At 37.3% G+C, this 17,497-nt stretch overlaps 1 protein-coding gene and 1 long non-coding RNA gene across 9 annotated transcripts in view; one reads left to right on the top strand and one right to left on the bottom strand.

Moving 5' to 3' along the window:
* The window catches only part of LOC106504613 (uncharacterized), a 96,993-nt gene that overhangs the window by 2,938 nt on the left and 76,558 nt on the right, over positions 1 to 17,497 (bottom strand). For 2 of the 4 annotated variants that reach the window (XR_014812292.1, XR_014812291.1), the window contains 2 exons: positions 15,717 to 15,807; positions 7,144 to 7,435 (listed from right to left, as the gene is read on the bottom strand). This is a non-coding gene — a long non-coding RNA (uncharacterized LOC106504613). Of the gene's footprint in view, positions 1 to 2,106; positions 6,090 to 7,143; positions 7,436 to 15,716; positions 15,808 to 16,292; positions 16,391 to 17,497 lie in introns of those variants that run through there. The other 2 variants (XR_014812290.1, XR_002346599.2) reach the window with 2 other exon arrangements.
* ARAP2 (ArfGAP with RhoGAP domain, ankyrin repeat and PH domain 2) overlaps positions 1 to 17,497 on the top strand; it is a 173,541-nt gene that overhangs the window by 152,284 nt on the left and 3,760 nt on the right. For all 5 annotated transcript variants that reach the window (XM_013978574.3, XM_003128906.5, XM_021101091.2 and 2 more), the window contains 4 exons: positions 2,410 to 2,492; positions 3,585 to 3,620; positions 5,641 to 5,704; positions 13,195 to 13,329. In XM_013978574.3, coding sequence (XP_013834028.2) covers positions 2,410 to 2,492; positions 3,585 to 3,620; positions 5,641 to 5,704; positions 13,195 to 13,329 — 318 coding nt within the window. The remainder of the gene's footprint in view (positions 1 to 2,409; positions 2,493 to 3,584; positions 3,621 to 5,640; positions 5,705 to 13,194; positions 13,330 to 17,497) is intronic.

The following is a 17,497-nucleotide window of genomic DNA, read 5'->3' as shown; positions in this document are numbered from 1 at the left end:
TATGACACTATAAATGCTTGTGTAAAGAAAGATTTGTTTACAAGGGCTGGGATAATTATTAATGAAAATTTTTCAACTTAAATTCTAATCTGTACTGTATATATTCCAGGTTGATAAAAGAATGAAAACTTTAAATATAGCAACCCTTTAAGCTGCATGGCCATGTGGTTTGAGTGTCAGCCATGTAGGAACCCTTTAAACTTGAAGCAATAGTTAAGAGAATCCAAATAAAAGATCAATAGATTTGATTTCATAAAAATAATAAAACAAGAATTTGGGTAGACTATTTCATTTAAAATAAGGCAGTTTCCTATTTGCTGTATAAAGAACTAGTAATAACATAGATAAGTTGCTGACCACATCAAAACTGAAAATTGCTAGCGAATATAGGAATATGTGTTTAAATAAATATACTCTATCAATTTTGCCAAAATCTTAATTGTGTTCCTAGCCTTTGACCTGGAAATCTAGCCATACAGGGAAAAAACCTAAATTTTTAAAAACATTTTATGTACCATGATAATAGTAGCAAACTTATTGATAAGGGTGACTAGGAGTAAATTCACCATGTAAATTCCAGGCCTTATCATCGCTGCCACAGAGAACACTGGTCACCAAAGCAGTATTTCTGATCTTTTTCTGACCTGATTTTTCTCTCCATCCCCCTAATCTATTTTCTCCATGGAAACCAATTTTTAATTTTATATGTTTTCCACTCTTTTCAAATTTGACTGCCTTCATGAAGAAACAGCTTTATAGTAACAGTTTAATTTTTCTGGAACTTAATGGCTGATTGAGCTAAATATTTGCTAAATGGGCTTTTGAGCATTGTCTTAGAGGTCTAACACCTTATCTTTCTATTTCTATTTCTAAGCAGCACTGTGTTCTAAATTTATAATAATTGCTGTAAGTTGCCGTGTATTTCATATATGGCTAATTACTGGGCTAGCCCCTTTAAAGGCATGTTTCTCATTTAATTTGTACAGTAACCCTTTACTTTCTCATTTTATCTTCATAATAACTCCAAGAGGTAGTCAACCTGTTTATATCCCTGTATACAAGAAGAAATAAGAGCAAAGAGCAGTAATGTGTAGTCACAAGCTAGTAAGCAAGTCAGCTTTGCACCCACGCCTCTGTTCCCAGACCCCTTGCTCTTACTTAGGGTACATGCCTACCAGATTGAAAAAAGATTTCCTTGAAATTTTTCAGGGTTTGGGGAAAGCTTGTTTTAATCACTATTCCCATGGCTATTATCATTCTTAAATTTATTACATGGTATCTAAGAATAAATAATATAGTTTGACATTAAGCTTTTAAAGTACAGTATCATGATTTAAATTTTACCTCTGTCAGATAACTTTCCTGATGGTTCATTGATTTTTTTTTTCCCCCTTTCTTTTAGGACTGCACCTGCGGCATATGGAAATTCCCAGGCTGGGGTGAATCGGAGCTGCAGCTGCCAGCCTACACCACAGCTTATGAAGAACAAATTTATTTTCTGTCCATTCTGGAGGCTGGGAATCTGAGATTGGGAGGCCATGTGGTCAGGGAGCCTCTTCTGGATGACAGACTGCCCACTCCTCCTCCTGTCCTCCCACAGTGGAAGAGGGCAAGTGTGCTCTCTGGCTTCTTTTAAAAGGGCCCTAGACCTCTTCATAAGGCCTCCAATCTCATGACTATATTACAGCCCAAAGCCCCCCAACCTCCTGACAGCATCACACTGGGGATCATATTTCAATGTGGGGGATACCTTCGGTCCATAACAACATTTATATATACACACATGTATGTATTTTTTGTCTTCTTTAGGGCCTCACACATGGCATATGGAGGTTCCCAGGCTAGGGGTCAATCGGAGCTATAGCTGCTAGCACTTGGGGTCTGAGCTGCGTCTGTGACCTACAACACAGCTCAAGGCAACGCTGGATCTTTAACCCACGGAGCGAGGCCAGGGATCTAGTCTATTCATTAACCACTGAGCCACGCCCGTAACTCCCATAACAATATTTATAACCTTTATCACATTGTATGACATCTTATGCATTTCTGTAGAGAAATATGAATAAATTTGAATATAGGGTGCTGCTGCAGACAATACCGTTGATGTTATGTAGTTACAAAATACATCGCATATATATTTTATTTTTTAAAAATGAAAAATCAATTATGTACATCTGGTCACGGGTATTTTGAATAAGGAATGATTGTGTATTATATATACACATAAGCATACTCATATATCTAAAATTAAATTTATCATAATCAAAACAATCATTTACTAAAAACTTGGAAAAACATTCATAAAAGATTGAAGAAACAATAATTCTAAATGCAATCCTTGATACTCAAGAAAAAAAAGGATATTTATAAAATCTGTTTAATTAAAACTTCTTTTACTTTCCTTTACAGAGCAGTAAACCTGATAAAATGCTTTCTGTCAGCTCAATGAAGTTTTATCTTGGAGTGAAAAAGAAGATGAAGCCTCCAACAAGGTAAAGCTTGGAAGGGAAAGGTTGTTGAAAAAGTTCCAGGGGAAATATGTTCAAGGATTTAGGGGTCAGTGGCATTTGCCTCACTTTTTATACGTTAAGCTTTCGACAGATTCATGAAGTTGCCAGAGACGTGTGTCAGGGGATGTGTGGCAGATCAAGGGGACCCGTGTGGGTGAAAGAAGGATGATGTTCCTACTCAGGTCAAGCTCCTGGGTGATAGCATCTCCTCTGTGCAGAACAAGAACTCCCCAGAAGGCCCTGTTTATTGGGAAATGTATGGTTTCTCTACATCCCATTCCTTAGTCATAGACTAGTAATAGAAGGCATGTTGCAAACAAATCTACCCAAAGGATGACAGATACTGCCCTCCAGCCTCTTTGGCTTTTAGAATGTCTTGGTCTTGGCTCTATAATTTGCCCTTTTGGCTTTGCTGAATTTAGTAATAAACTCACAGCAATAAACCCACAGTAGAGAGGAAGTGTACCCCTCTTCAAAACATTACCTTTCTCATCAACACTTGAATCAACCCAGCATTCGGGTTATATCACACTTTTTCATCACAGATTACTTGTATGAGCTAATTCATGTTTGCCCTAATACTTTTATTATGAAACATCACTGTATAGGATTTCAGATTCTATCACTAACAATGTCCTACTTTTGCCTCCATGCTTAATTTCTAAGCCCAGCACATCTGTGTTGCCATTGGCATGTTCTTTAATTTCTCACAGTAGCAGTAAGTCAATATGTATGGTACCTTATTTCGGTCATTTTTCTAGACATCTTTCCTTACTCAGCCCAGAATATCCTCCGAGAGATTTCCCTCACTGCCCCATGACATCACGAGACTTGTCCTCCCACCCCCAGTCCCTGCCGGCCCTTCAGCATATTTAAATCTGCAGCCAAATCCATCAACATCATATACCTTTAGATAAATCACACCCACTGAGTCATCACTTATGGGTATCAGTTCTGATGTCTTGCTCCCTTTAAATATCACCTCCTTAACATCTAATCCTGTTTTTTCTCTTATGAAATGTACCAATTTTAATATCTATGCTTGTGTGTTTTTTTTCCTCCCATTCAATACAGTTGGGGATTGACAGCATATTCTGAAAAACATCACTGGTAAGTTAACAGCTGGCAGGTTTTAGATTTGATAACTTCAGTAAACAAATGTTATTACTTGGCAGTTAGATCTAGAGATAGGAAATGTTTCATCTGAGTGAAGTTAAACTTTTTCCTAAATATGTTGAGCCTAAGAATAAGAAAATAGATTTGCTTCAGGATTTCTGCATTTCTGTAGAGAAATATGAATATATTTGAATATAGGGTGCTGCTGCAGACAACACCAGTGATGTCATGTAATTACAAAATATATATGACAAAATATATGACAGTCCCATCTATCCTATTTGTCAATGCCTCACAAGAGAAACTACATGTCTCTTCCTCATTTTTCTATAAATGTGGAATCCCTGGTTTTATGGGATAAGCAGCCAAAATTCAGTTTTAAATAAAGAACTTGCATATATATATATATATATATATATATATATATATATAATCTTGGTTTCAAAGTTTCCATGGAGGTATTTTTTTTTTCCACTAATGTCACTGGTATCTAGCCATTCTCCCCAGAGAGACTAGATGTTAGATGTCTCCTTGTCCCTCACCTTCCTGTGTCTACTCAATCCCTAAGCCATACTGAATCTACTTCACTATTTCCCTGACCCACCCATACCCTCTCTCCTGGGGCCATGCCTTCATTCTCCTGCTTGGACTATTCCAGGCATCCTAAGTGCATAAGTGTCACCATCATGCCTCTGCCTTTGCTTTTAGTTTCTGGTACATTATCCACCCAGCACCAAAGAGATTTTCACAATGTATCATGTTTATTTGCTGCTTCAAAGCTCTTTGATAAAGTACAGGGTTGTCAGCACCACACGAGGCTCTTTAATACGGGGCTCCATCAGCTTTATCTCCCATGACTTCCCCTTTTTTACTTAATACTAAAACAAGAGTCTGTCTTTAATTCACTGTATATGCCTTGCTGTTTCATATCTACATGTGCAATATATGTGGTCCCTTTACTGAACCTTCTTCCCTAGTATAGGCTACTCCCTTCCCTCCTCATTCAGCCTCCTCCTGCTGATCTGGCAGACACACCTGCCATTTTTAATTCAAACCATAGCTAAGATGCTCCAAAAGTCTTATAACACTCGTCTCTAATCATAGTTTATTTCTTTTTTGCACCCACAGTAATTTGTGTACATGGGTGGGTGGTTAAAATAATTTATGGAGAGAATATTTTTCTTGGACATGGTAATTGGGAAGGGATTACCATGAAAAGCTAATGAAAGAATTATTTTGAGAAGTTTCATTTTTAACATCTTTTCAACTAAATTTTTATAACAGGAATAAAAATGTAATTACATGAAAAAAATGTCCATTATATCATTTTAACATTAGTTAAAAAGTGCTCCTTTTATAGGAAACCACCTCCACCTCATCCCCAAATGTGCTCTAGGTTTATGTTCAGCATAATTTTCTCTACTTCTCATGGTGCTATAATTTGTTTACATTCCTGGCTCCTTTGATAGACTGTGTGAACCTTGAGGGCAAGATCTGTTTTATGGAGGTTTTCAAGAAAAGGTTACTGAATCAGTGTTATTATTGCACATGCAGTGTTTTTTCATTTAGTTCATTTTTCATGAGTCTTGTATTAATGTTTATAATCAGAATGATGGAGGCTGTCTAAACCTTTTTTAAAAATCTGCTCATGCAAAAATGTACAAATATTTGTCTTTTTAGGCTCAGTTTCTGGGGAAAATGATGTCTTATGAAAATGTACCTGAAAAAAGCAAACAATATGGACCTTTCTGCCTTTCCAAAAACATCACTGATCATTTTTCAGCAGTTACTAATTCCTTTAGCTCTATTTTACTTAAACTAGCATATTTATACTATTATTTTAATACATACACTGAACAGAAGCCCGAAGCAACTTTACCGGAATACTCTCATTTTGATTGCATTACATCATTACTCAGGGGAACCCCAAGAGGTTTCTGATCACTTACTCACCAAATGTATTGGAGAACTCTGTTGTCTTCTTGAATTACATTTTATAAATCATGTTTTGCAGGCACCTGTGTTGTGATAGTTCACAAACTCAGATGGAGTGGATGGCCTATGTCTTTATTGCCCAGGTATGATATCTGTTTCAACTATCTCATAAAATATTAGCCGTTGCTTATAGGAAATGTCAGTATGGTGGTGATATGTTAGTGTGGTGCTGACTTTTAAATTTTTTTTAATGAATGTTATGCATATTCTTTAATTTTCTCATTTATGCTTTTTTTTAAAAAAAAGTGAGAATCCAGATTTATCGGTTACTCTTTGAAAGAGAGGTTGCTCTTTGTTGAGGCATTTTTTGGCCAGGCCAGCAGCTCCTTAGTGTGGCAGAGCTGTCTTGCTTCAAGATGGTCATATAAGAAAGAAGGCGTGTCTAAGCCGTTGTCTTCTCAGAGTCCTACATGGATCTTCATTTAGAAAATGTGTTCTTTTCCTTCTTGTTCTCCCCATGGCCTCCTGCTTTTCCAAAAACAAGAACAGGAACCCACATTTCTTCAATCCATATTGTGTACTAGATACTTCAGAGGGGTTAACTCATGTGTTCCTTGCAACAAATTTTGCGTGGCGCTGCTTATAGTCGAGGGAACAGAGGTAACAAAGGCTCCATGATTTGCTTAGGCCCATGCATTTAGTCAGTGGTTTAAACCCAGTGGCCCCAGAGTCCAACACCTATACTCAGTTCCTCATTTAGTCCCCTCCCTAGAGGGAGATGCACTCTCTCAGTGAATGATTAAATAGTCCCATTAATAGGACTGGTTTCTTCCCCAAAACTTGTCTGGCTGAGTTCCCAGCAATGCTTCCCCACAAGAGCAATGAAATTCACTGGTAACGATTAACTTGCCATTCTTTATTACAGAGGATGCACTTCCCTGTTTCTCTTACAAGTGAGAAGTTAATTCACCCCTAAATCTTTCCCTTATTTGTTTTGAAAACCATTTTCTCCGTTCATTTAATTTATTAACCCTCCCCGTGGTTAATAGACTCTGCTTCTCTCAGTCTGACTCTACTCTCCTATCCGGGAATACATTTCCAGAAAAAGACTGGGTAACTTTTTAGAGACTTTTCTTCTTTTTTATGATTTTTTTAAAAACGCAGATAGTCAAGTCCTACTTAAAAAAAAAAAAAAAAGTAGATTTGAAGTACTAGTAAAACGGGAACCATAGACTCCAAAACTGTTCCACTGTCTGGTTATGGCACAACTGAATTGATGTTTTTGTTTTTATAATTGAAGTCAGTAGACACTGTTGTTGAAAATTAAGGCATAAACAGCGAGGAAGCAAATGTTGCTCTCACCACCACCTCTCTGCCTCACCTGGCCTTCCTTGTGTTAGCCCCAGAGACTCAGCCCAATTACATTTCGTCTGTTTATTCCATTTCTTAGGATTAAGGTAAACACAAAGGTCCTTTTGGCCTTGAGGATTTAATGGTTCGTCTCCGTAGGAAAACAGACAGGAAAGTAGCAAATGGTTATATGTTAATACACACACACATATCCACAGTGAGTTCTCCTTACCATGACTTCTTTCTGGTGCCCGGAATCCTTTTGGAATATCCATCCCCATCCTAACCTCTGCCTCAGAAGTCCTCAGCTTACACGTCACATTCTCAGAGAAACCTTCCCTGACCTGACCCTTCCTGCTGTAGGAAGTCAGCATCCTATTCTTCAACATTGTAGCTCTAATTAAAAAGAATTTGTGGGGAGTTCCCTTGTAGTTCAGCAGGTTGAGGATCCAGAGTTGTCACTGCTGCAGCTTGGGTCACTGCTGTGGTGCAGGTTCCATCCGTAGCCCCACAACTTGTACATGCTGTGTCCAAAAAGAAAAATCGCATTTATGTATTTAGGTTTTGCATATCTGTCTTTCCGACTAAAATTTAACTCTAGTTGCATTTCATGAAAGGAAGGACTACATGTATATCTGCATCACAGAACCCAATGCCTTTTACAAAGTACATGCTCAATTAGAATTTCTGAAATAAGAAAATCTGATGAAATTTCATATAGATATTAGTGTGGTAAAATAATACATAAGCTAGGGAATGGAAAGCCAGCGTGACTGATGATAAGAAGGCACTAATTGAGAAAGATTCTCAGGAAGTACCTTTCTGAAATAGCTGACTGGTATGCTGGGACTTGTCTGAAATGAGGGAGTCAGGTTTGCAGGACAGAACAGAGCCTTCCATGGGTGGGGACCAGCAAGTGCAAGGTCCTCTACTGTCATAATCTTAACTTATTCTATGAATGTCATGAAAGCCTATATGAGAGAGGATGTAAGAGGTGAGGAAGGCAGGGGACAGGTGATACAGTCCCAGGCGTTTGGGAAACAAGGAAAAGATATAACTAGTTTATATTACTTGGGGAAGTAATAATTTGGGTTCCTTTGTTGAGGTTGCATTGTAGGGGGTCAAAGATGGAAGCAAGAATAGTTATGTAGAAGAAGATGGCAGCTCAGACGAGGGTGGTAACAGTGGATCTAGTAAGACCTATTCAGATTCAAGAATATTTAAAGGTAGAACCAGTAAGGCTTACAGATTGGTTAGCTATAGCAGTTTGAGAGGAACAGCAATCAAGGAGGAGACCTAGTTGTTAGTCCTTGGGCAGCTGGTGAATATAGGTGACATTATCAGAGATGCAGAAGAAAATTGAGAGTTCTGGTCTGGCCACAGGAAATCTGAGATGCAAATAAATGCATATGCTGAATAGCAGGTGAGATGTGTGGGTCAAAAACTTGGGCAAAAGTTTGGGGCTGCAGTGTAAATTTGGCAAAAGTCAGTATTTGGACTGTACTGAGAGGATGAGAGAGAGAATATAAGAATGAGAGAGAATTCAAGTACAAAACTGGAGAGGGGAGGCTATAGGCAGAGAGAGAAAGAGGACAAACAAGCCCTAGGACATTCCAAACTTCACAGTTGAAACAGAAGAGAAAAAATGAGATAATGGAAAAAAGCAATAAGCACCAACGAAGGAGGAGAACCAGATGGTAGATGCAGAGAATTCTGTCAAGGTATTAGAGGAGAGAATATTAAACCAGCAGAGGCCCTAAGCAGACATGAAGCAGTGTGAGCAAGCATGTTCATCATTGCTGAAAAAAATCATTATACAACAGTGTAGCACATTTGTTCTCAGATTATTTATTGACTATATTCTGGGCCCCTGAACTATTACAGATAAGACTAGAGAAGAGTTATTTGTAATCAAAGCAAATACTGATTGGAAAATAAGGGAGCTTTGTTTATATGTCCATGGATACAGGGAGATTGGTACATTCATGGTGGGGAAATGAAAATCTTAAGTGATCACTAATAATTTGGAAGGTTGGGTTTTCTTGATTTTATTTTTATAGTTTTAACAGTTTTATAGTTTTTATTTTAACAGTTTATTATAGTTGATGTGCAATAGCATATAAATGTATACATTTTGTTGATTCACAGTTTTTAAAGGTTATACTCTATAGTTACAAAAAGGTTATGCTCTGTAGTTAACAAAATATTGTCTATGCTGGTTTTGTTTTTGTTTTGTTTTGTTTTTATCTTTTGTCTTTTTTGGGCCACCCCACAGCATATGGGGGTTCCCAGGCTAGGGGTCTAATCGGAGCTGTAGCTTCCGGCTTACACCACAGCAACACCAGATCTGAGCTGTGTCTGCGACCTACACCACAGCTCATGGCAACCCCAGATCCTTAACCCACTGAACAAGGCCAGGGATTGAACCCACAACCGCATGGTTCCTAGTCGGATTCGTTTCCGCTGTGCCACAGTGGTAACTCCTATACTGTTTTGTATAATATACTCTTGTAGCTTATTTTACACATAATAGTTTGTACTTCTTATTCTGCTACCCCTATCTTCCCCCGCCCCCCACCACTGGTAACCACTAGTTTGTTTTCTATATCTGTGAGTCTGTTTCTTGTATTAACTAGTTTGTTGCATTGTTGCATTTTTTTAGATTCCACATATAAGTGTTATCATACAGTATTTGTCTTTCTCTGACTTATTTCACTTAAATAATGCCCTCCAACACCCATCAATGTTGTTACAAATGGTAAAACTTCATTCTTTATGGTTGAGTAGTGTTCCATTGTGCATGTGGTATATATATATATATGTATGCACATATATATATATACACCACATCTTCTTTATCCATTCATCTGTTATGGGCATTTAGGTTGCTTTCATATTTCCATATCTTGGCTATTGTAAATAATGATGCAGTGAACATTGGAGTGCATGTTATCTTTCCAAATTAGTGTTTTTGGGGTTTTTTTTGATATGCACCCAGGAGTGGAACTGTTGGGTCATATGGTAGCTCTGTTTTTAGTGTTTTGAGAAATTTCCATGGTTTTCCACAGTAGCTGTACCACTTTATATTCTAACAGTGAACTAGGGTTCCCTTTTCTCCACATCCTTGCCAACACTTATAATTTGTGTTCTTTTTGAATTGAATCCTTGAGCCAATGAGGGATATTAGACGTATAGGGGCATAATAAAAGATGAGGAATAATCTTCAGAGAGTGAGGAAGCCAGCTGCACCATAGTAGTGTCAGGGGAATACCGAGTACTCAATTGAAATTTAAGGGTAGGAGTTCCCGTGGTGGCGCAGTGGTTAACAAATCCAACTAGGAACCATGAGATTGCGGGTTCGGTCCCTGCCCTTGCTCAGTGGGTTAACGATCCGGCGTTGCCGTGAGCTGTGGTGTAGGTTGCCGACGCGGCTCGGATCCCGCGTTGCTGTGGCTCTGGCGTAGGCGGGCAGCAACAGCTTTGATTAGACCCCTAGCCTGGGAACCTCCATATGCCGCAGGAGCGGCCCAAGAAATAACAAAAAGGACAAAAAAAAAAAAAAAAGAAAGAAATTTAAGGGTAGATTTAAAGCAAGGTGAATCTCCAGATTGATCTAGGTGGTTGTTGTTTTTTTTTTTCTTCCATCAGTTTGGAGGAACCCATAGAGTAAGTAGAAGTGGGAAAACATATGACAGCTAGCATGGAGGTGGAGACTAAGTATACTTAGTTCCATTCACCGTAAGTTAGCTAGAAAAGTAAAAGGTCTAGGTCAGAGAGTGACCTGCAGACCCATATTCATTATAGCACTATCCACACATAGGAAACAACCTTAAGTGTCTATTGATGAATAAATGGAGAAAGAAAATGTAGAGTATGTGTACAAGGTTGTATATTTTCCCACCTTAGAATAAGAAGGAAATCTCCTATTTGCGACAACATAGATGAAATTAGAGGGCATGATGCTAAGTGACTTAAGCCAGACAAAGACAAATTACTGGATGGTATCACTTACAAAGTCAAACTCCTAAAAACAGAGCATGAAACCATGGTTGCTAGAGGCTGTGGAGAAAATAGGGAGAGGTTGGTGAAAGGGCACACATTTTCACTATAAGATGAATAAGGACTAAGGAGCCAATGGGTGACTATAATTGATAACACTACATTATATAATCTAAATTTGCTAGGAGAGTAGAACTTAAATGTTCTTTCCCACAAAAGAAATATGTGAGGTGGTGGATATGTTGATTAATTATGGGGGGAATCCCTTTCATCATGTATGCATACGGTAAGTAAATCATCACATAATACACTTTTAAGTATTTTAATTTTGTCAGTTATACACACTAAAGCTGTGGTGGAATAAAGAAAATATGATCCTAAGCTATATGATCTATGTATGCAGTATGACTTTTGAGGTCACTTATACATAATTATAAATGTTATCAGAACTTATCTCTTAGATCTAATTTCTGTTGTTGGGACAAACACCTCTTGGATCAATCCAGTGAGAACTAATTAGCTGGTATTCACAGCATTGCATATCATATCAGAAAAAGAAATAAACTCCATTTTCCCTTAGATTCCTTGAAGTACCATTTAAAATACATGCTATACATCAGTGAGTAAAAGTGGAAGCATGATCCACAGCATTACCTAATTCCTTCTCAGACTGTTTTCTCCCAGCCTTATGTGTTGGGAATATCCCAGTTATGTAACATCAAAGTTAATTTTACCAAGTTTAAATCCATGATATAAAAATAATACGAAGCTTGTAACTTTTTTTTTTTTGCTATTTCTTGGGCCGTTCCCGCGGCATATGGAGGTTCCCAGGCTAGGGGTCTAATCGGAGCCGTAGCCACCAGCCTACGCCAGAGCCACAACGACGCAGGATCTGAGCCGCGTCTGCAACTTACACCACAGCTTACGGCAACGCCAGATCGTTAACCCATCGAGCAAGGGCAGGGACCGAACCCGCAACCTCATGGTTCCTAGTCAGATTCGTTAACCACTGCGCCACGACGGGAACTCCGCTTGTAACTTTCTGATTGAAAAATATTGCACCATCTACCATTGCAGATTTGCTGAACCAAAGTGAGCCCTTCACTGAAATTCACGGTAGATCCAATGTCTATGCACAAAGTCTAGTAATAACAGGACCTACACTGTTGTAGGATTGTTGGGGGTTAGATAATATCTGTGTATCAGTAGGCACAAAGTCAGAAGTATGCCCTTCAATATAAATTATCTGCTATTATATAATGAGTACTTAGTCAACATTTGTTGAAATTAGTTCTTTGCTATAAAATATGACATTAAAATACTAATTGCAACATAAGATTATGTTCTATCTTGAGGAGAAAATGCTGAGTAAGCATTTAGCTATATAGTTTACCAAGTGCTTTTCATTTCATCAAAACATTTGTAAGCTGTTCAATGCAGAGTGAGTATTCCGTATTTCTTTATTTGGTTTTCACAACTTCTGAAAAGTTAATCTATCCTGAGAAGGAGAAAATTCTTTAAAATTTTTCTTTTATATGCATATCTTAAGGATTTATCATTCAAAAGCTTATATTCTTACCGGTGGATATTTCTCCCCTTTACAGTTAACTTTTCTCCAGGTGTACTTCTAATTGTTCGGTGGCCGAAATGTAGAGTCAATAATTTGAGAACAAAAGTGCCACACTCTCTATTTTACAATGATATTCAGTATATATATGTGTGTGTATATATATTTGTGTGTGTGTACAGGTAATATTTCTTTGGAATTCAATTAATGACTAACATTTTTCAAAAGGTCATAAAATAAAATTAACTTTTCTAATAGCCATGCCTTAGGTTGTCTTGGGGGTGTGTATATATATATATATATATAGTCAAATTATCTGTACACTAAAGTGGTCTTTGGTGGGAAAAGAAAAATCAATGTATAGTTTCTTTGATTACAGGGCCTAGGACTGTAGACAGGTGTATTATTTTTCTTCCACAGAGAGATTTGCAGATTTCCTTCAATATTTTCTCCCTTTTGGTTTGATAAGTAGTATAGAAGGCATGCATTTGAAGCTTAGAAATTGAACTGAGACCTCAAAGCTCAGTTCACTTAAGAGTTTTACATCCTCCAGCGGTGCCACCCCCAGAGTCAACATCATAATTACAAACAGCCTTCTCAAGGAAAGCAGACCATCTGACGTGGATATATGGGATGGGAAAGAAGCCAAGTGACTATATAACTTGGTGTACCACATAATGAAATCACAACCCACAGCAAGCAATTGTGTTTCCACAGCATGAAAATGATTTATGGCCACCAGCTGGAAAGGAACGAAAACGTTCTATAACCAAAAATCCCAAAATCGGAGGTTTGCCTCTAATTCCCATCCAGCATGAGAGAAATGCAACCCAAGCCCGGAGAGAGATCGAGGTACGTTAGGATTTTTGTTTCTATTGTAATTATAGCATTTGTTTTCTTCTGTCCTAATGTGATTGAATGCCATGTATTACTTCATCGCTTTCAAAAGCCCAGGAGTAATCACTTGGTAAAGCATAGTAAAAATCACATCTATCAAGACAAATTTTCAAATAACCCTATGCCATTCTTTGAGCTTTATGTTTTATTAACTTCTCTTAAATGATTACTTTTAAAAATATCATTGACCATTCAAGTATGTATAATATCACCACTTACTTTTTTATAAAAATAGCCAAGAATGTTAAGTATGTATACAGAGGTTCTGGTGGTAAAAATCAAATGTTACAAGTTCAGGCTTAATTTCCTCAGAATAAGCCCACGGCAGAATATGTCTGGAGCTATGTTAACTATCCTTTCCAGTAACACAATCAAATTCCAATGGTTTGGAAGCTGTGGGGTGTCAGTTAATTTAAGGACCTGTGGGATGATGCCTGAGCATTAAATAAAAGACGATTTGGCATCTTTCAGGAAACTGCTATTTGTTTTCCTTCTCACTTTGAAGGGGGAGGTACATGTATGAAACATCAGTCTTGATTCAAATTCATTAGACATTTTGGGACAAATGCATGTTTCAGCATCTTCAGAGTCCCTTGAAGCCAAAAGAGAAGCATGTAAAAGATATTGTTCGTTCTTCCTAGAGCCTAGGTTTGGGATTAAGCTGTTTGAGTGTCTTGCTTTCCAAACAGGAATAACCTTTGAAAGATGAAAGCCATTTTAATTTAGTGATCAGATTTCTTTTAAATGTTTTTTTTCATGGCTATCTCCCTTGAACATTTATTCCATTGTAACATTCCTCTTCTGTAAAAGACAAAAGCTTTGAAAATAATGGTTTATTTCCTTTGCTGCCTGCACAGTCCTAGAGTGATATAATTAAAGGGAAGACTAAAACCTCAAGACAGGAGCTTGTTCCTCCTGCCATTCTGTGCTTACAGGTTTTTCTTGGTAGTAAAATCATTCTGCCAGACCATGGATTCTTCTGCTAATCTAGAATCTCAAAAATTTTAGGAGTTACAAGTCCCAGAAACTCAGGTTAGGGGGTACAGGTTAAAACAAATAAAGCAACATAGGGAGTAGATATGCCCTACTGTGACCACACTTCTGACATTGCCTCTGGATCATTTATGAAGCAAAGCAAAAGATAAATTAACAGGATCAAAATATTTTAAACCAGCATCCAGTATAAAATTGAGGTGATACTGAACATACAATAGTTTTGTAGTTAACCCTAACTACAAAAGAATTTCAGAGACAGTTTTGTTTGGTTTTCTGATCTTATTCTAAAAAAAAAAGCAAATGAGTTAAAACTATTCATCAACTACTACATAACTATTATAAAACTGTTAGAGACCTTAGGAACAATTTTATGGAATAGGATATTCATTTCTAGAAAACTTATGAGTAGTGAAACTAAACCAAGCTTTTTTTGGTAAATTTAGTAGATGTGGTAATTCAACAAATTTTGGGTTTTTTTATTTTTTATTTTTTTATTTTTTTGTCTTTTTGCTATTTCTTGGGCCGCTCCCGCGGCATATGGAGGTTCCCAGGCTAGGGGTCCAATCGGAGCTGTAGCCACCGGCCTACGCCAGAGCCACAGCAACGCAGGATCCGAGCCGCGTCTGCAACCTACACCACAGCTCACGGCAACGCCGGATCGTTAACCCACTGAGCAAGGGCAGGGACCGAACCCGCAACCTCATGGTTCCTAGTCGGATTCGTTAACCACTGCGCCACGACGGGAACTCCCTCAACAAATTTTGTGAAGAAAACTTTTGAATGTTTAATGTTTTTCAGTGAAAAACACTGAAGGTTTAAAAAGAAAAAATGTAAATTGCAATTTTCATATGAACCATTAAAATACTTGTTACAGAATTAAATTTATGTAACTGTAAGAAAATATATTAATAAAATACAAAATATTGCTAAGTAGATTATAATTTTAAGAAAAAAATGTAGTCATATCAGATTTCTTTACATTCATGAGGTTTAACTGTCAATTGTATAAGGATCCCTCATCCAAGCAGCAAATGCTTCCTGGAAGAAGTGACTTGTAAAATTGAGTAAATTAGTAGTGAGCTAGTGAATCAGCCAGGGAAATAAGTTGTTGGCAAAAGAAATCATACCTGATGAGGCTAACAGTGCTTAAGAATGCACAAGCTAGCGGCTATGGAAGGCCCTTCTACTTCCTCTTGGGCACCCCCTTAACCTCACTGTGCTCAGCTTTTTTTCTGTAAGCTCATAGGGATAATAAAAAGCCCTTACTTCATAGGGTGATTATGAGGATTAAATGATATCATACAAAAGAATTTATTAGAATAATGCTTGGCATAGTTAATACTTACTGAGACAAAATAATGAGCTTGGAAGACAGTATGAAATAATCCACTGGTTCTCAAAATTGTCATTCCTTTCAAGCATGCCTTGAAAAAAAATCTGTGAAACAAAAATTATAAGCAAAGAAAATGATGCAGTTGAAGCAGAAAATGGTGACCTAGACTCCTACCCAATAAACACCCCTCTCCCCTCTCACCATCTTGGACCACAGATTGGTGTGGTGAAAAGAAGCACATTGGTTTCAAACAGGCCAACCTGGGGTCCATTTGAAACTTCTACCTATGCGACTTTGAGCAAATTGTTATTTCCTTGGTTTCTGTTTCTGCACAATACAGTTTTTACCATAAGTATTGTCATATAAAGTTTAAAGCATTATGTTGAGGATTAGTGATATGAGTAATATATATAGCAAATATTTATAGCAAAGAGATTATATCGACTAATACCAATGACTGCAGTAGTGAACGACATTTAAGAATTCCTGCTGTAATCTGTATATTGGTCATACTACTTTTTGATATTACAAGACCTCCATCACAATTGGCCCCCATCTGGATATAATGGAAAATATAGGCAGCACAGACCAGAGCCATGTGAGAGATTTGCTCTGAGAATCCATTCCTGCACCTTGCTTTGTGACAGAACAGTTCTTCTACCTGGAGGCGGATTCCATTTCAGATCCTCACTGCATTTAAAAAAAAAAAAAAGTTATCTCTAAATGCCCTCTGACACAAACTGGCATTATCTGGACCAGGCTACCTCTTGCCAATTTCATATTTTATAAGCCAGTCTTAGAAGTTATTAATACTTTATCTTTTATGGACAGTGCAGCACATACATGATGTACTTCTTCCCATGGTATTGATTCCTTTTCTTTTTTGCCCACAGCAAGCAGAGCCACTCCATGTATCAGGCTGTTCATGCAAAGTACTCACTGTCACATCTTGATTCATACCAGTTCGCTTCATCTCCCCACCTTCATATAAGGTTATGTTATTTAGGCTAACAGTGTAGTTTTACTTGAAAATTTCACCATCACATATATTAAAGATGTGGCCTCTGAATTCTTTATCTAAGGGAGCTTCAAAGTCTTTCTGCTGATAGTTGAACTATAATGAGAATTGTTGCTGTGATATATAAAACTACTCTGTTGATCCTTGATTTTAGATGTCACGTGAAACGAAGATTAATACTTGTTTATAAACTCCCAGTCACATTCCTATGCTAAATAGCCATTTTTATTTTTTCCATTGTGATAAACAAAAAATTTTCCATTTTAACCATTTTATGGCATTGATTCCCTTCACACTGTTGTGCAATTGTCATCACTCTCTAACATAGTCTAATGAGACTTTGAAGTCAAGCTAGATCCTAAATAACTTTTTTTCTATCAGTTTTTGAGTAGGAGAAATATTTATCTGAGATGTATAAAAAAATATTCTTATCAGAAAATTCCAAATTGCAAAATTATTTATGAATTATGTTGATGAAAATATTTTTATTTAGTTTGAACTTATAGTTTCATGCCTCAATCTGCTGGAATTTAAGAAAATAGAATAGAATATTATACATCTGAATTTTTTAAAATCTTCATTCACTATTCAGAAAATATTTATTGATCATGTCCTGTGTGCAGGCGGTGTGATACGTTCACATGTCAGTGACCAAATGAAACAAAAGCAAAAAACAAGAACCTTTCTTGCACTGAGCTGACTTTCTAGCAGGGCATTCAGACAATCACAAGGGGATATGAATAGTTTATCTAGTATATTGGAAAGTGATGAGCACT

Source organism: Sus scrofa, chromosome 8, assembly GCF_054392235.1.
Source record: "Sus scrofa isolate SSC_HxYL_T2T_F1_AM1 chromosome 8, Sscrofa_HxYL_maternal_Yorkshire_Landrace_v2.0, whole genome shotgun sequence".
NCBI classification, from domain to species: domain Eukaryota; kingdom Metazoa; phylum Chordata; class Mammalia; order Artiodactyla; family Suidae; genus Sus; species Sus scrofa.
Note: the sequence above shows the minus strand (reverse complement) of the source record. Positions and strands in the feature narration are given on the sequence as shown.